The following is a 23,966-nucleotide window of genomic DNA, read 5'->3' on the forward strand; positions in this document are numbered from 1 at the left end:
TAGTAGGAAAGTTAATGTTGAAATCAAAGCAACTGATATTTTTGTGTATCTATTTGCATATTATAAGTATCTTGTTGACCAGTAATTGAGGTTCATCCAGAACATAAGGTAATGAATTTTAAGTCCTGCATATTTTCTCTGTGATTTAGTGATTAGCCTAAGTCCCAGTCTTTCTATGAGCTCTCCACCAGAGAACTTCTCCAAAGCACACCCTGGTATGGCTGATTAGCATGGTTGTTAGTACGTCCCAGTACATCCCTGTGTTCAGTTCTGCAATTGTTCACCTCTTGTAATGGAAAATAAATCATTTTTGCTTCTCACCCAAACATGCTGTTTTATGAGCGGGTAACACTACCTTAAATAGCCGTTGTCAACTAATAGATTAATGCTGATCTGCTTTTCTCCAGTGTTTAATAAACGCTGAGCAGATTTGGATAAGTCAGCAAGCAAATCTCAAAAGTGACTGGAGTAAGGAGTATATGTTGAATGATCATATTGTTTGATTTTGCTTTTAATGAAGTTATGTTATTTTAGGGAAAATTTATGTTCCATAGAAACTGGCAAAGATTCTAATTAATTGAATAGAATGGTCTTTGGAGCTGTAAATGTGTCTGTCTTATGCAGGTGCCATAAACATTAGGAATTGTCTTGATTTGCTTAGGCATGAGTATACCAATAGCTGAAGTGAGCTTGAGTTCAGCCTTAGGGCCCCAGCTACCAGCTATTTGTCCTGCTGCTCTTTGAGCTGTGGTGGATATTCTGGCCAAACATAAAAAAGACTCTACTGAATTTTAGGAAATTAAAAGCTTTATTTAAAAAAAAAAGCTGAAATTAAAGCTTTGTTACCTCCTTTCATGCCTTTCTCTACCCAGGGTATTACAGGAATGTGTTGCTGCAGGCCCCATTTTCAGGACAGCCAGCAGCAGAATTCCCCATTTCTCCCGTTGGCTCCTTGCAGTGTTGCCCACGCTGTGGCTGCTCTGTTGAGCCCTTTATGTAACCTCCCACCCTGGGCAGAACTGGCCAGGCTTTCAGGTGTCTCCTTGCAATTCCCCCTGTTCTCATGCACACACAGCAGCTTGCAGTGGATGGCCCTCTCCATCACTCCTAGAAAAACACACCTCCACAGGAATTCTGTAGAGTGCAAGCAGGAGTTTTATGTCAAATGGATCCAGTGTGGACAGGATTAAGCATGTAAAAACAAAACACTGCATGGTTGTAGAGTGGCAAAAAGCAGCCAAGAAGGGCTTAACACTTATTATAGGGAGTCTGAAAGGTGCCTGTTATTACTCTTGATGTTTGGTTTTTGTGATTCAGCTCTTCAGCTTGCTTTAAGATTGTGAAAAAAGGAAAAAGACACTTGACCTTGACCTCAAGAGCACAGCTTGACCCCAGTGTTACTTCTTTTCTTGTTCTCATAATACTTTCCTTATATTTAAGGAAAGTTTTAACACCCAAACCACCTGACCCCATAGCAGAAGGAAGCTTAGCCTAGTAAGTGCCACACATAATTTTTATTCTTTTGAAGGGAAAAAAATGCCTCCTGGTAGGCAGCCAGCAAGTGCAGGTGGAATTTGCCTTCACTTGATTATAATCAGCTTTGTCCCTTTGTTGATGTCACCTCAGCTATATGTTGTTGCCACCTTCTTATCCAACCACTTTCTGTCATAAAGCTCAGCAGGGAAAATAAACTGAGGCCAAAACAACATATGGAAGTGTCTTGGCAAGATTTGGCTGTTCATTTGAAGTGTTTTTCTTTTTTCTGTGGGTAGGAGATGAAGTCAGAGCCATGTTGTTTCATATATAAGGATCATTATTTTTAGAGCAGTGGCAGTTCTTAGCCTCTGCATGTAATCTGCTCAGACAGAGCCATGCGAGGCAGCAGGGCTTGCATGAACTGTCTGTGGGGCTCAGTCACTGATGTTGAATACAACTTGAGCTTTGGAGGTGTGAATGCTCAAAGCACTGAATTGTGTGGTTCATTTATGTCAAGGTCTTTTAGGCATGGCAGATTTGTGATAAAAGCTTTTCATAAAACCAGTTGTTAGTCTGCTGGTGGTTGATGTCGACCGGGAGAGATCCAGGCCTGTCCTGCTGCCTGTGGCCAAAGTGCCCCTGAGTTGGAGAGAGTGCATGTATTGCAGCCATGAATCTCTGCATGTTCCCAGCAGCCAGGGACGGTGCATGCAGAGGAAATCTTGGCACTTTGAAAGGTTATCAGGGCCCATTCTGAAAAACACCAGCTGAACCACGTGCATTTGGTACTGCCAGTGGGAAGGTTTGCCTGGGGTGTCATCCCTCAGCTATTCATAGCAAACTCAAAGCTTCTTACAGAGAAACCTCTTACCAGTCACTTTCCACAAATGGTGCCTGTACCTAAAGGTACTTAGTGAAAATCCTTGAGAGGTATTTAATGCAAAAGCAGTTAGTTTCCCTGGTGTTTTTCAGAAGCCCTCACACACCACTAGCAGGGAGAAGTGCAGTGCAGCTACAGCACAGCTCTTGGGCCAGTTACTCCTTTTGTCTGAACCAGGCTCTGCCACCCCAAGGGCTTGCCAAGATGTGTGACATGGGGGGGCTCGACAACCTGATTGCCAACACTGCCTACCTCCAGGCAAGGAAGAGTGGAGAAGGAGACACCAAGGAAATGCAAAAGAGGCGTAAGAGCCTCTCATTGCCCAAGATTGAGGACTGCAAAGAGCATAGAGAGTCCGTTGCTGGTGATTATGACAGCATCTGTGAGCAGCAGCCCATTGGCAAGAAATTCTTCAGAGACTTCTTAGAGACAGTGCCAGAATATTTGGTAGCTAGGGACTTCCTGGATGAGGTGTCAAGCTGGGAGTTGGCAGAGGACAATCTCAAGAGCAGTAGCATGGAGAATATTGTCACCAATTTTCTTAAGGAAGGCGCCAAAAACTATCTGTCTTTCATGAGCTCTGACTTGGTCAGCAAATGCAAAGCAGCTACTGCAAAAGACTATGAGAACATCGTGCAGCTGGCCAAGGAGGAAACCAAAGTCTTCTTTAAAGACAAGCCTTTCCAGGACTTCCAGAACAGCCCCTTCTATGACAAATTCATCCAATGGAAAGTGTTTGAGAAGCAACCAGTCACTGATAAATACTTCTCTGAGTTCCGAGTGCTGGGCAAAGGTGGCTTTGGAGAGGTAAGAGTTTTTAAGGATGTGAGTCATCTCTCCCCTTTCAAGACTAGCAGGTGGGTTTGCAAAGAGCCACTCTATGAAGATTTGTAAAATGTGCCCCTTCAGATCGCCCCTTTTCCAGAAATCAGGCTGGGTTATTTATATTGTGATAGAGGCACTTGTTAGTAAAAAGCTACTTTAACATTTTTATATTCTGTATCTATGCTAGTTAAAAAAGCAGGCTTCTTTACAAAAACTTGCATGAATGTTCATGTAGTGAACTAAGTCTGCTCCTTGACATCATCTTAGCCTGTGCTATCTCACACGCTCCCAGATAATTCCTAGCTGCAGTTTAGGGAAAAGCACACATCAGGATCTGTTCCCAAACTACAGTATGGAAATTTTTTGAGAGTCAAGAGAGTTTAACTGTACAGATGCAATCTGTATATGCTGCTTATTCTCATGGTTACAGATTTTTGTTCTTGTTCCTTTTATTTGCTAATACATGCCTACTAGTGGCATCCTCAAGAACTTTGCCTCAGGGCCACGATAAACTACTGGTCCAGAACAGAACTGATTGTGCACTTGTTTTTTCTTGTTTTCTGTGCTAATATATTCTTCATAGAAGTTAGCATCAGCAGCTACTGATGGGCATCAGTGATTCCCCAGTTCCTGCCTGTCACTACCCTTAATATTCCACTCTCTGTGTAAAATTCCTTCATTACCTTTCCATGTGCATCTTCTCTAGGTTTGTGCCATCCAGGTCAAAAATACTGGCAAGATGTATGCCTGCAAGAAACTGGATAAAAAAAGGTTGAAAAAGAAAAGTGGAGAGAAGATGGCACTGCTGGAGAAAGAGATCCTGGAGAAGGTCAACAGCCCTTTCATAGTCACACTAGCTTACGCCTATGAGACCAAAACCCATCTGTGTCTTGTTATGAGCCTCATGAATGGAGGGGATCTGAAGTATCACATCTACAATGTGGGAGAAAGGGGTTTGGAAATGAAAAGGATCATCTTTTACTCAGCTCAGATCACCTGTGGGATTCTGCATCTCCATTCCATCAAAATTGTGTACCGGGATATGAAACCAGAGAATGTCCTCCTGGATGATAATGGGAATTGCAGACTGTCTGATCTTGGATTGGCAGTGCAAGTCAAAGAGGGAAAGAGCATCACCCAGAGGGTGAGTACAGATTCTTAAAACATTGGCAGTGTGAAGTGCAGCCATTCTATTTCTAATGCCTTATGAGACCAAGACTTAATTCCCCGGAACTGATTCTATGCTGAAGACCAAATGTAGTAATTTCATTCTGAGAGACAGGTCCTAAGAAGATTTGGTTTATTAACTCTTTAGCTGCTGCATGTGGTAAAATAATTTCTTTTGCACAGAAACAGTAGAATCTATTTGACCTTTTTCTCTTTAAGTTCTTGAACCAATGACTTTAGAGAGGCAGATGCTTTGTGCCTTATGGAATACTGCATAGTCAGGGCTTTAATCAATTGTTTAATGAGCAGCAGTCAAAGATCTGGCTCCTCTGTATTCTGCTTTTGCTTCTAGGAGAATATAGTTTCTTACACATTACTCTTAAGTGATGCTACTGATTTTATTGCAGGTATGTGTGGCAGTGCAAGTTATTTCCAGCCTTCCTTCCCCCCCCCCCAAATTAATTCCTGAAACAGTTAGCAGACTTGACAGTTTGTAAATGTCCGTGCATGTCTACATGTGTAGGAAGAAAAACATGGATGACCAAATAGATTTTGTGTGAATTAGATTGTGCAGCACTTCAGCTGTGTCTCTGGTCATCCCAAACTAACCTGGATATGTAATAATGTCAGGAGATTTACACAAGAAATATGTATTCAGATAGCTTAATTGTGAAAAAGACATATTTCTCTCAAGGTATCTGGAGCTTAAAGATGTGTATAATGAGAGAATGTGTTTGAAATACACAAGGAAAATTAAGAAATGGAAGCCACGTTATAAACTGGTCTATGTTAAACTCCCCAAGTTCACATTAGAAATTCAGTAGAAGAGAGGACCCACTGATGGCCTTCTACATCATGTTTGAGCACACATCTTTTGATGTTGTTAAATTCAGTAATTTTGAAGGATCTTTTCTTTCCCTGGCAATTGAAGAAGTTTGTACTGTGAGTGGTTTCAGTTCTGGTCGAAAGAAAATGTAGAAATTGCTGTATGTATAAATAGTAAATAATTTTAAAATTAAACTGCATGGTGTTTTGGATACAAAAATACAGCTTCTGTGGAAGCTAAGGCAGGTTTTTCAGTAGAGCTTATGTGAAATGAGAATGTTGTTTTGTTTGTAAAGATGGCATTTGCATCAGTGAACCCAAAGGTATAAACGTGATTGGGCTTTGCAAGAGGCATGCAGTTACTGAGATCAGAACAAATTGTTTTGTCAAAGAGCAATTTTTCATACTTGTAAATACCTGGGGTTTGGCAGAAGGAAAAAACCTCAAAATTAAAGAGTGTATTTAGCAATATGTAACCACTTCTCTTGGTATTAGGGTAGAATCTCAAAGCAATATTGGACAAGGTGGTGGTTCTTCCTTCTATGACAGCCATCAAATTGTAGTGCCTTTTCTTTTGTTGTTTTTAGAAGCTTTTATATGGTTGCTTTTATTAGAGCAAAACCTGCAATTAATAATGTGCTACATGATTGTAATGTTTTGTAGGGAATTTCAGTTAAAGGCAGTTTTATTCATACATTATATTGAAATAGGAGAAGGAAGAAGATTTTTTGTGTGTGTGTGCATCATAACTGTAAATGAGTTAAATTAATAATTCCCTTTTTTTTTGCATTTTGCTGTATGAGAGATGGATATTATTATTATTTATACTCATGTCATACACAGGAAGGCCAAAGAACACATTTACAAAACTTACATTAAGCTTCACCATGTACTCCTGTAATAAAAGAAAAATGGTACTGTTAAATTAATTTTTGTTTACTAATTGTAGTTACATTCTGACTTAAAATTATCTGAAAAATTACATCATAACATGCTGTTTGAGTATGACTGCCAAATTGTTATCACTTAACCAAACCTATACATATCACATTTTCATTTTTCACCCAAAGAATGTATGGCTCCAAGACAGGTTTACCCAATGAAATTTAATCACTTGCACCATTTTGTGGACACAGTTTTGTAAGGGCATTTTTATAAGCTAAAGCAGAATATATATTCCTTCCAGGCCAAATCTGTATTGTACTGGTATCTAAGTGCCTAATATCATAAAGCTGTTTCTAGATTTTGGATGATGGTTTGAACTGACAATTTAAAGTTTACAATTTTCAGTCACTAATTAAGGGATATTGCTACTGATCTATAGTATATAATATATGGATTTATCTGTGCATTTATTTCATTAAAGATTGCAAAAAATACACTATTTTGATGAATTCTGAAAGTTTTCTGCACTCTCATAGCTGTATAAACCGTTAAAGATTAAATTTGTTCTGCTTTCAAAGCAGAAAAAAAATCCTGTCTTGTCATGTATGAATAAATGCACATCACCCATACATCAGCTGGAGGATCCATTAATCCCTTTTGTAAATCTTATTAGGTGATTATGTTATCACATGGCACAAGTAATAAGCTTGTTAATGAGTTCCTGTTTTAGACATTTTCCAAGTTTTCATTGAGGGTTTCTACAAAATTATAATGTTTATGTACTGTTCATCAGCCAAAAAAGTGTTCTTTGTGGGTAGAAAGGTTTTTGAATTTTAGATGGATAACTTCAACATGGTCTTAATAAAAAATAAAGTGTGTTTATGCTTCAGAAAAGCATTGTGCAACTGATGATTCATACTTATGTAATTGGAGAAGTAGCCTTGATATCCTTTAAGTACTGCTGTTACATACACTCCTTTTGAAGGCACCTGTGTGCTCCATGCCAATTGGTCATAACTATTAAAAACAAAAATACCTTGCTTTCAGAAACAGTGCTCCTTACAAAGATCTTGAAAGAGTTGGATACCTAGCCTTAGTTTCCTCCCTCTCTTTTCAATTGCTAAAGCAGCAAGGAGAAACATCCAGCTTTCTGTGTGAATGTACTTCAAACTTATACTGTAGTTGTAAGTAATTGATACAGTAATAATTTAATTTTACTAAGTTGCTGATTTGACTTTGTGAAGTGTCAGTTGCCCCTAGAAAGAAGAAATCACAGGAAAAAATTAAAATACACAAGTTTGAATAATAACAGTCTTGAAAATAAAAGTAGAAAACATTTTAAAGCTACTTACAATGTAATTTTCCTTCCTTAAACATACACGGATTGTAAGGGATCCTCTCATGATAGCTACATGCACCTGTGCAATCTACCAGGAAATGTGGCTGTGCACATTTAGTCAGGCAGAGCTCTTACTGACATTGCTAGAAACAGAAACAAACTCCAGTGGTAATAAAACTATTCAGGATTTTAAATGTCATTATGACTTCCTATACATGTGCCTGTTGCATCTGATCTGATGTGTTGATCAGATCCTGCAGGAACTAGTTTGTATCTTAAAATTATGGCTTTTTAAATATTTTTATTTTCTCTGTCTTACATAATTGAAAGAGACAACAAGGAGAAACTGAGAGCCTGCAAAGATGGCTTTTACACAGGCAAAGTGTTCTGTCTGTCATGTTCTAGATTGATTCTAGCACTAGGGGTTTTTTGCATATGAAATGAGGAGCTTCCATCCCCAGTTAATTCCATTTTTCCAGAAGTCAGTGTGTATTTGCTGTTTATTTAGGGAGGAATTTTCTGCCCTTACTGGGTATGGCTTTTGTGAAAAGCAACTGTTGCATGTAAATTGTGAAGAACTTTTGTGCAGATGCATGTGCGAGCCAGAGAGCTTAAATATTGACATAATAACTGTGAAAAATAACATAAACATATTTTTGTAGTATTTATAAAAGTGCATTCATATCTTCAGAGGTTTCGGGCTTCTTCGCAGTTTTCCTGTGCTATGTTTTATAAATTTGAAGGACATCATAATATTTTTATAGGAAAAACTTGTTTTGGTTAAAATCTTACTCAAAATGTCCTTTTGCCCTCCTGTATGTTTGTTTATTATAAGATTCTATTTCTTAGGAAAACACAAGGAAATCTATTTAGATGTTCCTGAAACTAACAGTTTAATTTCCAGGCAGCTGAAAAGCAGGAGGAGGGTTTAGACTTGTGAAATAAAAAATAACTCAGCAAGCTATTCTACAGTTGACCTTTGTTCACTATCACATGGCATTCTTATTGGATAAGATTCTGTAAAAATTTCTTCTTCCTTTGCTCTTTGAAAAATGACAGCTCTTCATTTGCTCAGAATTAGAGGAACTTGCAGCTGTTTCTCTTATACATTTTGAAGTGTGACATGTAAAATTGATGATGTTTTTAATAGCAGAACTCTGTTCTTAAAAATGTTGATAGTCACAGTTGTTATGAGGTGTGTTGTCATGCCAGGTGTTTCAGATTTTTTTAATCCCTGAAATGTACTTTACAGAACTCAGCCTTACCCCCAGAGTCTGTGGGTCCAGTTGGGATCCACGCAGGGTCCCGAGGGAGCAGGCAGAAGTGCTCACCAGTCACTTCCCATCATGACTTCCCCAGCAGTCCCAGAGAACCAAGGAAGTCCCAGTTGGCTGGATTTAGCAAATGTGATGCCTGTCCACACAAAGGGCTGAAGGAGCATCCAGGAAACTACCAGCCTGTCAGACTGGCCTTGTACCAGAGAAGATCCTGGAGTAAATCATCCTGAGTGTGGGCATGCAGCACATACAGGACAGCCAGGGGATCACACCCTGCCAGCGTAGGTTTAGGAAAGGCAGGTCCTGCTTGAGCAGCCTCATCTCCTGCCATGACAGGGTGACCTGCTCTATGGATGAGGAGGTGGCTGTGGATGTGTCTGTCTGGAGTAGTAAAGCCTGTGTCACTGTTTGCTCCAGCATCTCCTGCAGAGCGTGGCTGCTCCTGGCTTGCACAGGTGCTCTCTTTGCTGGGTGAAAATGGGCTGGATGGCCGGACCCAGAGACAGGCGGGGAATGGAATTACATCCAGCTGGCACCTGCTCACTGGTGGGGCTCCCCAGAGCTCAGTCCTGGCACCAGCCCTGCTTTATGTCTTCACTGATGATCTGGACAAGGAGAGCAAGTGCACTGTCAGGAGTTTGCAGACAGCACCAAGTTGGGTGGGAATGTGGATCTGCTGGAGGGCAGGAAGGCTCTGCAGGGGGATCTGGACAGGCTGGGGTGATGGGCTGATGGCACTTCCACAAGGTTCAGTGAGGCAAAGCAGCACATCCTGCACCTGGGTCACAGCAACCCCCTGCAGCCTACAGGCTTGGGGAAGAGTGGCTGGAAAGCTGCCCGGTGGGGAGAGAGGGGTGTTGGTGAACAGCTGGCTAAACATGAGCCAGTGTATGCCCAGGTGGGCAGTGGTCAGTGACATCCTGGCCTGTGGCCAGCGGGACCGGGCAGTGACTGTTCCCCGTGCTCGGCACTGGTGAGGCTGCACCTTGAATCCTGTATTCACTTTTGGGCTTCTCACTACCTGAAAGACACTGAGGTGCTGGAGTGTGTCCAGAGACAGGCAGTGGAGCTGGCAAGGGTCTGGAGCACGAATCTGGTGAGGAGCAGCTGAGGGAACTGCAGAGAGGAGGCTCAGGGGGACCTCACTGTTTTTTACAACTCCCTGATGGGAGGTTGTAGCAAAGTGGGGATTGGCCAAGTGTTTTGTTTGTCCTAAATGCTCCATCCTATAATGTCTGACTGCTTCCCTGTCTGTGAATGCCTTCTCATGTCTTCTGATGACACATTACTGAGGCGGGAGTGTCAGCAGGTTCTCTCTCCAGTCGGGATCTAAAGCAAAGCTTTACGTGTGACCGTGCAAGAAGAAGGTGGGGAGCTGCTCTAGAATCCAAAGTTACTGGATTGTCCTTTGTCAAGCCCTTTGACTTCCATACAGCAGGAATCTAAGCTGAAACCATGTTGTACCTGTGTCTATTTCTCTTCCCAAGGAGGAGCACACAGGGAGGAGTCCCTCCTGCACAGAATGGCTTTCTCTTTTGTTGTGCAACTTCCTTCATTTCAGTGATTACTGATGACCAAACTTAAAAGATTAAAAACCAATGCTGGATTTTTTTACTATTCCAGTTAGTGACTTTGAACCCAGGGCCATTTTTTCTTTTTTTTTCTAATGTAGCAAAAATCTGGTTTGTACCTTTTGTGCTTTTGCCTGTGGGGGCTTTTTTTAAAGCACACAACTTTCCCTATGAAAATTATCTTCTTATGTGAAAATCAAAAAAAAGTTTGATCTTGAATCTTACATAAGCATGTGGGATTCATATGCTTATGTAAGATTCAAGATCAAACATGGGATTGGAGCTCCTAAGCTCCAATGCTGTCTTTTTCATTGTCTTCTCCTGCTACTCTGAAGAGTCCTCCTTGTGTTCTCCTGAATCAGTAGCCCAACAATTCATGATGGGCCATCCCACCAAAAGATCCCTCCTTCTACTAAGCATTAACAATCTGCATAAGGATCTTTATTCTGTGTCACTTTCCCGAGTGCCTTTTGCCCTATTTAGATTTAATTTTATCTTCTTTAAAAAAAAAATAGTTGCCTATTAATTGGGTCAGCTAGTTTCTTGTTATTGTGTGAACATGTGGTGAGAAACTGGAGGAACTGCAGTTCTGTGTAACTCATTTAAATTACGCTCTGTTCCTCCTCACAGTGACTTGGGAGAAGAATTAACGTGGTGAAGTGAGTGACAGAGGCAGATCAGTGTGAATCTAGGGCCTGTTAGCTTGTGTGCAGGGAAGAGATTTCTGTGGTCTGTTCCTGCATTCCTGCAGGGTCTATTAAGGCCATTGCTGAAGGAGTGGAGGAACAGCTGGACAAGAGAACAAAGCAGGCAGTGGCACCCCTTGGAGGAAGGAAGGACCGAGCCCCAGGAAACAGCTGATAGAGCTAAACTCAGCTTGTTTTTTTTCCTCTGTTCAACAGTTCTTGTGCCATGGCAAACAAAAGATAGACATTCTGATTTGCTTTACTGTTTGGTTTGTTATATCAATTGAGTTTGTTTTGCAGAGATCTGTGGGAAAAGGTAGCAAGATCTAAATCCTAAATCCCATTTCTCCCCATTTGCCTGTTTCTGTGCTGCTGAAAGCTCCAGAGTTGTGTGTTTGCTGCCTGCACCTGCTGGAAGCTGGCACAGGGCACTGTGCAAGGGGCTGTCCCCTGTCAGAGGGGCGTGGGAGCTGCTGCACTGCGGGCCTGGTTCTGCTCCGAGCTCTGCTGTGCCAGGCGCCCCTGCACTGCACTGGGGTCTGAGTGCACTTAGTGCTTCTCAGCATCACATCTTGAATGACTAAAAGATTATAATTATGTGACCTTTGAAAAATTTATGCAGGATCGCATTTCACAAAAGAAACATTTGTATACTTTCAGATGAGTCATTTCTACTATGCCCTGTCAAATCACTCTCAAAGCAATAATTCCACTCAACGGAACTTTTTTGCTAATGTAGCCAAGGGCAGCATTTGCTCATTACATTTTAAAGGATTACTGAAAAATTGTCTGGGTTGTTCTCAAGGTAGTGAAATAAAGGGAAAGTAGATCTGTGAACCTTTTTCAAAAGCAAATCAATTAAAATTTAATTGACTTAAATTTATTGACTCTTTTTATAATTCAGGCAGCATATGCAAGTAAACTGTCCTGCTTATCACAAAAGGCAATATTAGATGGAGTGCAAGCAAAAAATAGCTAGTGTTGTATTGACTAGGCTTTTAAAAGTTCTGTGTCTCTACAATGGCATAAGAATTCTGTCTTCAGTAAAAAGTTGGGATAACAGTCTTTGTCTTTGTGATATTTTTATTAGATGTTTCCAGGTTAGTGAGGGTGTAATATCATGTGTTTGAGTCTCTGTCAGATCACTTGATTAGTTAACACATATATTCAAATGGTTCCTTGTGTTACTAGGAAGAGAATAATGTGCTTGGTCTCAGTCAAAACCCAGTGAATATCCTAATAGTGTAGAGTTGACAATAAAGGAATTAACTTTGAGTATGGGTTTTTAATTTCCTCTGTTTCCATTAAAAGAGTGAAATTTGTGCACATAAAGTAAGATCTAGTAAGAAAAAGTGGGTTTTGTTTAATATACAGCTTCTGAATTCACTTATCAATTGTACAGAATGAAAACATCTGCAAAATTATACAAACCTACTGACTTTTTGTATGATAGACATACCAGTATCCCATACTTGGAGATAGCCGTTCTGAGGCATGGCCAGATAATTCTAACTGAATTAAATACTCAATACCAGCCCGTGGGAAATAGACCCCTTCAAAAAATAATGCATTTCTCTTTTGTGGTAGTTTTTAATTTCTTTGCTTTCTGTTCTTTTTTTTTTTTCATTTTTGCAGTAGAATATAGTTTACAGTATACTTATTTACTCCACACCTGCCAAGAGTAATTCACTTTCATTCACTTTTGCTTCTGGAATCAGTGGATAAGTTTTCCACCTAATATATTGTTTTTGTTGCTCAGATTTCACTGCTAGTGAGAGTTGTACAGTTTAATAACTCCCTTCACAAAACTTCAGTTTTACCTCCTCAGATAAACCTCTCCTGAGGTTACTGAGGCTGCCTTTCCTGTTGCCCTGGGATCTCTGTTCCTGGAAAGATGATCTGATTTTTACATCTTGTTCTCCATAATGATTAGTGTAAGGATGTTAGGTATTACCTTCCCTCTAATGCTGCCTACTCTCCAAAGATAGAAATAAATCTTCATTTGAAGGATCTATGTTCTTCCAGGTGCTGAATAATTCCTTTTTTGTGTTCTCTAATACGGCAAATGCTAAAGGCTTTAGCATCTTTCTTCGCAAATCATTTTGCCAAAACTACATATGTAGAGAAATAGGTGGAAAAGACTAAAATTTAAGCTCTTTTCTTCCTGTCTTCAAATTCCTGTTTCGTTAAGAATAGAGTTTTATGTATTTCTCATTCCTTATTGTTTTTCTTCCCCCTTAAAAATCCCTGTTCACTTGTGAAATGTTCACTTGTGAAATGTGTTTGCTTCTGCTATAAAATTGTCATGTTTTAGTGTGGTTTAAAAATCTCAAATCTTATAAGATCCGGTTTGGATTCCTGCTTCTTAGCCCATTCCTTCATTGTGAATAGAAGGACAGCTTCAGGGTTGGGAGAGTGTTGGTTTTAGATCCAAGTTTGGATGATATTCTATGAAAAAACCAGCTCATTAAATTCTGAATTGAAATGGTTTGGCATATCAGAGGAATGATATGTTTCTAGACTTCCTCAGATGGAGCTGGATCAGCCCAGTAACAGCTCAAGATTCCAGAGCTACTAATTTAGAGTGTGGAAGTTTGGTTCTTGTTTACATTTAAGCTCACCCACAGCCTGTCACTTTAGCCTGAAGGGAGGCTCTTGTTGGTCCATTCTGTTTTCTGTTAAGTTGTGGTTGTGCTGTCTTTGTGGTCTGTGGTGATGGCCTTGCTTCCTCTGTTCTTGAGAAACACAAGCACCATGTCAAAGCAGGGTGTTCTTCCAGATGGGGTGTCCTGCTGGAGGCTCTGTTGAAAATGCCCATGGAACAGACTGAACTTACTTGGCAATTACTTCTTTTGAAAAAAACAGCTGTGGAAGAGAAAATGCAAGTGGAAGGAAAGAGACAGTCTGAAAGGAGCTGCCTTGAGACACATCTGTGACAGTAGATTTCTGACTTTTCCATGTCAGATGTATCCAGGTTCTGAGTGATGATGCTAAGTTGCAGCAAAGTAATCTCTTATCAAAATGACCATATTGTGCTGTCAGGGCACATTTTGATAATAATATGACTCAATAGTTCTTCAAGGCATTAGTGCCCCAGCTTCATCTCAGTAAAAATAAGAATGTTTATTGCTTCCCAGAAGGAGAAAAAAAAAAACAAAGAAAAAAGAGTTCCAGAAACCTATTTAGAGCTGTGTTTACTAATCCACAGTGAGCTCTGTGTGCAAGCGTTTGGATCAAAATTTCTCTACTACTTTCAACCTCTCCTCTCCCTTCTAGGTTTTCTGAGGCCAGATGGATCTGGGGTCTGTGGTCTGTGTTTGAGCATTTGTCCCCTTCTCTGAACAGAGCAGCAATCATACCTAAAAATGTAGTACTGTCAGGGTATCTCTCAATATTTTAGTTAGAGAAACCCATTGTAAGCAGTGCAAATTGCCTGTGGGATGATGCCAGCAGCTGTGCTGCTCCTCTGTACTTCTGCGGCTTTAGTGAGAGAGGCAAATGTTCAATTTTAACCTTTCCTTTTGCTTTCAACCTGACTGATACTTTTGTTCTTCTCATCTCATTTCTGTTTTTCAGTCATATGGAGGATTTTGCTCTATATCCTTAAAAGCAAAACAAAACCCCAAACTACAAGAAGAGAAAATAAAGTGGATTTAATTTTCTGTCTCTTAGGCTTATGTTTTAATTGATTCTAAGATGTTCCCTCTTGCACACATTGTTTACAGTAGAGACATTATATGTCATAATGTGTAGTGACACAAGCTGAAGTTTATGGGGAGACCTGACTTGGAAGTACTGTGCCTAAATTTGCAAAAATCAGAGGGGTTATCCAACCCCATAAAATAAAATTCATCTGTTGAGCTGTACTTTTTATAAATACAATTTGTCCAAATGAGCTTAGCTTTACCTTTTTCTAACTGTTTTGCTTTGGAGTGAATCTCTGTCACTGATTGTATTCTGATAGCAGTAATAATGACCATCTTGAGTAAGCTTTAATGGGATTTTGCATAGACACAGTTATTTATTTTAAATTGTTATACTGGTAATACATCAATCCCAGTATTTAAAAACTATATGAGAGGTTCAAGCAAATTCTGGCGTGATTATCACTGTTAGCTGCATCTGGTAAATACATCATATAGAGCATGAGACACAGCATTAAACGTGAGTTCAGCTGAGGAAATGCTGTGATTGATGTTGTGATTGAAATGGCACATCTTCAGCCATGTAACAGTGCAGCAGAGAGCAGAGAGAGCTGATCCCCCCCACTTCCCTGCCAGGTGAATCAGCTCCCTGGGGCCAGAGGCAGCAGGAGCTATTTCAGACCCTGGAGCCTGTCCCCCAAGGAAGGTGGCAGGGCTGGCTGGGAAGAAAGCAGGCACATGTCCCTCTCAAAGAGTGGCCATTTCTTCTCTCAGAGAAGGGGCTGTTTGTGCTATGAATAGTCTTTATTCAGGCATCTTTTTTTAGTTGGGAAGTATGAACTTGTTCCTTCACTTAAATGTGTGTAATTTATTAATTATAATTTTCCTACGCTTACTCTTAGAGTGGTTTTTAAGAATTTTCCTTGGCCCTTGGTGGTAGAACATTTATCCAGAAACCAAGAGGGAGGAAGCTGAGAACTTCCTCATTGCAACTCAGCTACTGGCTTGATGAGAATCTTCTCACTGGCAGCAGAGCCCTGTGTTGGACCAATTACATAACCATTGCACAGAGTGGCAATCAGTGACTGTTTTGCCTGGGTTTTGTATTTATTAAAATCTTATCAAGTGGATTGCTACTTGTGTTTACACAACAAAACTAAGAATATCTTCAATGAAAAAAAATAAAATGGAGGAAGAAAGCAAGCTAGCCATGAATTTAAAATTAAACCACTTTTAGGTAGAAATTGCACTGACATTTCAACTTTGAAAAGCATCTTTAAGACAGTTATCTTATGTGCCAAGGTGTTTAAAGAGAGATATGGTCCATGTCCTAAAAAAGTTATACCTTACCAATTCTAGATTAAAAAAAAAGGTCAGGGTTTCTAGATACAAAATATATCAGTAGAATTACTAATATTTTGGAGGAATTATAGACTAGTCTGTTTAACTGTGTGCATTTCACTCTTGACATTGTAAAGTGAATCTGTTTGTGTGTTTGCCATAGGCTGGGACAAATGGCTACATGGCTCCTGAAATCCTGAAGGAAGAGGACTACAGCTATCCCGTGGACTGGTTTGCTATGGGCTGCACTATTTATGAGATGGTTGCTGGGAGAACACCATTCAAGGATTTCAAAGAAAAGGTCAATAAGGATGAGGTTAGAAGAAGAACTCTGGAAGATGAGGTGAAATTTGAACATGCCAGCTTTACAGAGGAAGCAAAGGATATTTGCAAGCTGTTTTTGGCGAAGAAGAAAGAGGAGCGTTTGGGAAGCAGGTATGCCTTCTCAATCTCAGTGCAAGGGAAATGAAAGCTGCAAACAATCTAGTTATTTCACTCATTGCACAAAATAGCTTAGAACTTCACTTGCTACAGAGTAATGAATTTTCCCTTTCAGTTCTAGGAAGAAAGAGGTGGAAAGTATTGAAGATAATATGGAAAAAAGGAATATTGTTGTAATAGTGTGATCATCTATCCTCACTCCAAATGACTCATAGGAGTTGCCTTCTTGTTATTTTCTGTGTTAGACTCTATATAGTTTTGGGAGAAAGGGTGAAAAGAGTTTTTCTTATGCATTCTTTCCTAAAGATAAAAGGATATTCCAGTGGGCACCTGCCTCCCTGCTAGTGCAGACTGAATGCAGATATTAGGCTGTAGTGCTTACTGGAATGATGTGGGCAGAAATCCAGATCTGCAATGTGGATTCTCTTCCCTGCAGATATCTAATTTGCAAGGCTGCATCATTGGCTTCTAACTGAAGAGACCTTAACCCCTCTGTTTTGCTCAAGTGCTTTTAAAAAATGCTGTAGAAGTTCTGGTCATCCTGACTCATCCCAGGGAGAAAAAGAATATTTGGCACAAATTCCTATAAAGCAAAACATTTCTGGGCACTTCTGAGGTGGCTCTGGGTTGATGAATACTAGTGGATTTGTCTATGACTTAGCAGTTTGAAGGAACTGTTCAATAAGAAGAGAATTGCAAAGCTAAACCTTGTAACATTTAACTTGTAATAGCTCTGATCCCTCTGATATGTGCTTGTGTGTGTGTATAAATAATTTAGTGCATTTCTATTTAGACAGATTGCAGATCTACATTTGCAATATACACAAATTAAAGAAATATAATAAAAATGTGAAAAATTAATAGGAAACCAATAATATCTATCTTTAGAATATACTATGATTTGAATAATCTGTAAATAGAGATGTATGTATCAGGTGCTTTTCCAGTCTAAAGGTGGAATAGACAAAGTATCTCACTGAGAAAGCAGAGATAGTGTTCTAAATTTATATTTCATAGCAACGTGAAACAGTTTTTCAAAATGTTAGGCAAACATTTCTCTAAAGGAATTAAATCTAATGAAAGATAATAGATCATTACTACACATATTCTTAATATTCTGTTGCTAAATGAGGACAGCTACTCTTGTGCCTGATGAATTTTCCCAGCAACTGTGCAAGGCAGCAGAAAAAAGTTATTTTCAGCATATGGAGTATGTTTAATACCAAATCTATATTGTTTTAGTATGTTTTAAAAGCTTACTTTAAAAGTATATTTAACACAAAAACATTCAGATCACTCTAACTTAAAGTCAGCATACTTTGCAGACATTTGGACATACAGCATTTGTGAAGTAAACAAATTTCAGAGTAGGGGAAAATGAAACTTAGAAATTGTGAGTGACTTTGGTTGAGTTCATTCAACAAGTCTGAAACAAAACCAGTTACAGACTATTGACTTGCTGTAACCACATTGCCTTTTCCAGGGGAATAATTTACAGTCTTTCTGTCTGCTTTTTGTTCCATAACTTCTCAGCAAAATGAGAAATGCACACAGAAGGGTTAATGCACATAGTATCTTTAATTTTCTGCTGTTTAAGATACCCTTCCTCTGATGTGCCATACTTGGAGAAGGTGAGGTAAATAGGATGTATACCCTGGGCATGATACAGAATAAAAGCATGCATGAACCTCTTAAACAGAGTGATACTATTCAGGACAGCTGTGTGTTATGTAAAGATTAGCACTGTAATTCTCCTAAGGACAACAAGAGCTTGGGTTATCCACAGCACTGCCTGTTGCATAAGTTAAAGCTGCTCAAAGACAGCTTTATTTTGTACACCTGACCTTTTAAAACACTCTGCTCTTCTACTGAAGATGTGATTTCACTAGCTAACTCAGGAAAGATGTAACCCCTTTCCTCCACTCAAACTTTTTGAGATTAATATCTTAAATCCTGAACCTGTAAAGTGATTTTAAATTTTTTTTAATGGAAGAATACAAAATTGACCAAGTTCATTTGCTCTTCTATTAAAGTTATGTCAAAATGCAGTTCACAGAGGATGAGCTCAAGTTCCTCTCCAGCTAGTTGGAAGATGTCTCAGTTCCAGTAGATGGCATTCATGTAGCTTTACATTTTTTAACTTTTTATGGTTTCGGGACAAGGAACACTGCAGCAATCCATTTTGCAGCCTCCACCAGTTTCTAGTGCTTTTTGGTTTATGTTACAGAGAGGAAAAGCAAAATAAAGGGAGATTTTTGTGAGTGCCTCTGCCCAGTCAGCACTCCTGGCTTACCAGTGTCCCAGGACACCAGTTAATTTGAACAGCAGCTGAAATGCATGTCAGGCTAACAGTGAATATAAATAAATTATTTCAGGCTTCTCAAGTACTTGGTTATCACTGGCTAGGTATGGTAGGAGATGATTTTGCAAGCCTATGGATATGCAGAAATCAAGATCCTTAATCTGTACATTCATAATTTTGTTCATATGGTGCTTTGGGGTTGAAAACATAATATTTCTCATTCCCAGCATGCCTGGATGGCAGCATCTACCATTCTTCAGGTTGTGGCATCCTGCTTATTCATGGTGGTGTACAGTGGGTAGTGGCTGGTGGTGGCTTGCTCAGAAGAACTGAGCAGCAGAGGTGCAAAGGAACAATTTTCTAGCAAAGGGCTGAAAAGAGCAGCTGGTGGTTTCATCTCTGCTGTGCCCAGGGAGCACCAAGGCAGGCCAGAAGCACAGCAGACAGCATGAGGAACAGGCAGTGGTGCCAAGGTGGATGAGCTGTTCTGCATGCATGGGAATTAAGATTTTAAAATATAAAGATTTTTCCATAATCACACAAATCTACTGCTTCTGTATGGTGCTTCTGCACATTTGTAAAGATAAAAACACTTGCAAAAGGTTTACATTACATTTTATTCATAGAACGTTGTCTAGAAATACAAGAGGTCTTGCACTTTACTAAGTTTGATTTTGTAAGGAGGTTGGAAAAGAAAAAAGCTGTGTTAGGAAGTACCATTTTCTGAGCCCAAAACGCAGACAAATTTGATTTTCCTATATTACTGTTTTCAAGAGCAGTGTGTCCATAAATATGTTAAACAAAGAATGCATAGGTGGGAAAAGACAGGGCTCCTCTCTGCTCCTCCTTTCTCTAGAATTCCAAATTCAGACTTTGCATGCCTTGACACTATAGGCACGGTTCAGAAGCTGTGGTCTTTGGTCATGTTTCAACAAGCACACGTTTGAGGCTCAGATGATTTTTATCACCAGAAAATATCCTACAAGTCTCTCTACAGGTCTGCAGTGAAACAATTCACTAGTTCTTTTATAGCTGAAGTTCTCCCTGAGGTCTGCAGTTGTTTTTTGTAATATTTATTTAACTTAAGCATTTACAATTATTTAGTCCTTTCTTGTTTTTATTATTGGGTTTTAACTATATTAATAAAGGATTATGTTTGTGACAGTGGCACACATACTTTTGTTAATGTCATCATCTGTGAATCTCTTGCCTAAAAAAATCTTTCTTAATTTATAAGAGTAGTTACTTTGAATGCATTGTCACTGTAAGTGGGATTGTTTATTTGAGTGACATAACTGAGTTTTAGGATATAAATGTGTAGATGCTTTGAATTAAGATAAAATGAGAATTGTCATTTGTCACCAGCTTCCTATTCAGACTATTGCTGCTCAGAGTCAGTCTATAGATGTATTAACCCAATATACCCCATTCTAGAGTTTAATACATATTCTTACCCTCTAGTACAGATACTCTTATCCCATAGATACAGAGCCAGTCATTGAACTTCCCTTGTGGAATAGCAGATCCAATACTCCCCCTCCCCTCCCTGCTGTAGGTTCAGTTCTGGTGGAAGTGTAGCTTTGGGTGGGGTGTCCCAGATGCAGCCCTGCAACTCCTGCCTGGGCTGATTTACCCTGAGAGGTGCAGTAATGGCATCAGAATGTTTTTAGCTGCTTGGCTTATGTTGTACAATGCAGCATTCCTTGGTTAGGAAAAAAGGAATTGTGTTGCATGACATATATATATATATATATATTTATATCTAAAGTACTGTCCTGTACAAAACACAGATACCCCTGTTCTCTCTGAGAGCAAAACACCCTGATGGACAAACTTTTGCTTTATTGCAGGAATGAAGACGATGACCCAAGAAAACACAGCTTCTTCAAAACGATAAATTTCCACAGGTTAGAGGCAAACCTTGTTGACCCTCCATTTGTGCCAGATCCATCAGTTGTCTATGCCAAAGATGTTGCAGACATTGCTGACTTCTCTGAAATACGAGGAATTGAGTTTGATGACAAAGACAAGAAGTTCTTCAAAAAGTTTGCGACAGGTGCTGTCCCCATACCCTGGCAGGAGGAAATCATCGAGACGGGACTGTTTGACGAACTGAACGACCCCAACAGAGTCGTTTCTGGAGGTTATGCAAATGGAGGGGAAGCTAAGTCAGGAGTTTGTTTGTTGTTGTAATTATATCATTACCAAAAAGAGTAGAAGCCACCTCAGAACTTTCCATATTCTGACTCTGTTTCAGAAACTCAGTTCACCTGTTTGAGAAGAGCCAGCCAGTGTAATGTGACATTGACAGGCTCTGTAGGACCACCAGCTGAATAGACTGTATTATTTTCCTTTGCTCTAAGAAAGGAGATATTTATGTGTTATTGGATATGAATCAAACGAAGAACCATATTTCTCCAAGAAACTTAGAATAGAAATTCGGAAATACAGAAAGCAGTGATAGAGTGAAGAGGCAAAAGCTTTTGAAAATGACTGTTACTGCTTTGAATACAATGTTTCATTGGTTTTCTTTCTTTTTTCTTGTTATTTCTACTAACATTTCCTCTTTATTCCACAGTTTTCAGGAAGGATTTTTTAATTTTCAGGTACTCTTGGCCAGTGGAGCTCATATACCCTGTCAAACTTGGAATCTTACTGGCTAGCCAGTCTGTCTGTTAAATTCTGTCAGTTTTTGGGTGGTTTATTGTAATGTGTTCAAATTGTCATAAGATATAAAGAAAGCTCTACATATCACTTGGAAATAAGAACAACAGGATCAAACTCTTTGCAAAAGTGATTTTAATGGAGTGAAGATAAGATTGCACCAATTTAATGGAATAAAGCATTTATTTATTATTATTAAGTGTATTCTTATAAGTGATAATACTATATGCAAAGAAAATATATTTACAAGTAAATACACCTTTTTTTGGCAATTTTAAACTTTTATCAAATTTCCTGATTTCTTTTTTCTGTATTTTGGTGATAAATTAAGCTACATATAGAGCAAAGCAATTTGTAATTTATTTTTACAATACATTTATTTCAGTGTAATGTAGATTTTAATTCAAGTTACAAAATACATTATACTGTTAAGTGATGTAATGGTGAAAAAGTGATGTATGCAAGTTGAAACTATCTTCAAATGTTTATTGATTCTCATGCAAATTTTGAAGTGTTTTTATTTTTCAATTTTATGTCAACCTAAATTGAATTACTTGGGAATATTGCTATGAATACTTGCTACTGGTGAAGTGTATTACTCATGAGATGCCTCCTGCTGATTTTCTGTGATAAGAAAATAGGCAGTTGTTCTTTGCACAGCTTTAAAACTGACCCTGCACATGCTGGTCACTGTCATCTATCCAACCATAATTTCCATTGACTAAAGTGGAAGTGGAAGCTACTTCATTCCTTGGAGTCCTGGAGGCTGCAAATGCCCCATTTTCTGTTTTTCATACAGCAAGCTTCCTACTGAACTCAAAGACTTCTTTTGGCTAGACACTGGCATTGACTCACATGTCTGTTTCAGAGGAGGAAAACCTGTATATACAATGTCTTCTGTACTCAGGTCTGTCATGTGGAGCACAGAGCATTGGTGTTTATTTATAACCTAACAGCACATCCCAAACTCTTAAGTTTTAAATACTGTAACTGTTTTAGTCACAGCTAAGTAATACTTTGTGTTATTCTGAATAGAAAAAGAATTGCTCTTTTTTCCTTTTAAATTTGCTTTTCCGGTGCTTTATATACTTAATATTGAAGTGAAAAATCAAGAACAGTTTTACTTAGGATTAGTGGGTAATTCTGTTCATGAATTATGAGTACAAAATTGTCTGCCTTTTGAATGGAGACTTTCTGTCAAATAATTTAAAACAATATAAGCTGAATTCTGGTTTTTTAATTGAGAAGGATGATCCTGAAAGATGGTGAAAAGCAGAGGAGGTTGAGAGAAGAGTGATGTTGTCCTGGCATGGATTTACAAGAGTGCTTCCACTATTGACATCCATTGATTTTATTTCTCATTGCTCCCACCTGTAGAAAGCTCTTACAGTGGTGGTAAATATACTAGAGGAGTATATTTAAGAAGCCAAGACAGAAAACTTTGTTATTACATGCATTTTAAAAAGCCCACAAAACACAAAGTGACACAAAACCCACAACCACCACCTGATTACAGCTAGGAGAGACATGTTAGTGCTAGTGGCATCAAACCTTTGTCCTGAATGGATATACTTCAAATCCATAGAAAAGCTGTTTCAAAAATCCTCCAGAACCATAAAGCAGAACCATAAAGCAGAACCATCCTGTGAAATGGCCACAGGTTTTCCAGTGCATACCTGAGTTTTAAGTTGCCATTTGGAAAGAGGTTATGTACAGACAGAACCAGAATTTTATGTTTTGTTAGAATATTCCCATATTGTTACATATTCCCAGTGATAGTGGGTGCTGCAAGGCTGCATTTTTCAAAATGTGTTGCAATACTGAGATCTGTGAATTCGGGACACCATGTGGGCATAACATTGGGTTATTTAGTTTTAGAAATGTTGTGGTGTCACTAATCCCAGCAGGATGTGCATCAGTGAGATCCATAATGTTAAGTGTTTCATGAATCATTCAGAGTAACACATCAGAAGTCTGATAATGCACAGTTTGGCACAGTGTATGACAGAGAAGAATGTGTTAGTTTGAAATATTCATTTTAATTTTCTAAATTCATTTTTCACAACATGGACAACTTCTTTTTGCACCTTGGAAAGGAGGCAGGGCAATTATTTCTGTATTCCCATTAGCACTTTCAGTGAGTCTTTTAAAAATTATTTTCACTTTTTTTTAAAGAATCTGTGAAATACTTTGTTCTTTTCTTCTTCCTGATACTATAAAGTTCCTTGTTAAACTTTCAGGAGTAAAGTTCTTTTAACAGCCTGCTTCACCTTGACAAAAATCCAGCAATCCCAAAAGATTTACATGTTCCATGAATTGTCTTACTGCAACCAAAGATGCTACTTGTGCGAGTAAATTTAAATGAATATGCAAGTGTTGCAAGAGCAGGGCCCAAGTCAAAAGTAGTGACCAGGTCACTGGATGTTTATGATAGAAAATGAGGGATGACTGGGGGAGGAAAATAGCCATGTGGTTGTGGATTACTTGAGTTGTTGTGGCAAAGGGAAATTATGTAATTTGAAACTGCATTTTTTTTTTCCTAGCTGTCTCCCTTTTTCCTGCTTTGCCAATGTTGTGGTGTCCCACTTGGCTGCCTCATTTTCCAGCAGACAAGATGCATTTGAGTGCTAATATAATCTAAAA

The 23,966-nt window shown here is 39.0% G+C and overlaps 1 protein-coding gene across 1 annotated transcript; it reads left to right on the plus strand.

Annotated features, from left to right (window-relative positions):
* Positions 1-477: 477 nt before the first annotated feature.
* GRK7 (G protein-coupled receptor kinase 7) lies at positions 478-22,387 on the plus strand. Its single transcript, XM_071437612.1, has 4 exons — positions 478-3,163; positions 3,888-4,325; positions 16,080-16,351; positions 20,510-22,387. The coding sequence occupies exons 1-4, from the start codon at positions 2,414-2,416 to the stop codon at positions 20,850-20,852; spliced, it is 1,803 nt and encodes a 600-aa protein (XP_071293713.1). The 5' UTR covers positions 478-2,413; the 3' UTR covers positions 20,853-22,387.
* The last annotated feature ends 1,579 nt before the right edge of the window (positions 22,388-23,966 follow it).

The sequence above is a fragment of the Agelaius tricolor genome, unplaced genomic scaffold (genome assembly GCF_023055355.1).
Source record: "Agelaius tricolor isolate 1412-34295 unplaced genomic scaffold, bAgeTri1.0.p SCAF_12, whole genome shotgun sequence".
Taxonomy (NCBI): domain Eukaryota; kingdom Metazoa; phylum Chordata; class Aves; order Passeriformes; family Icteridae; genus Agelaius; species Agelaius tricolor.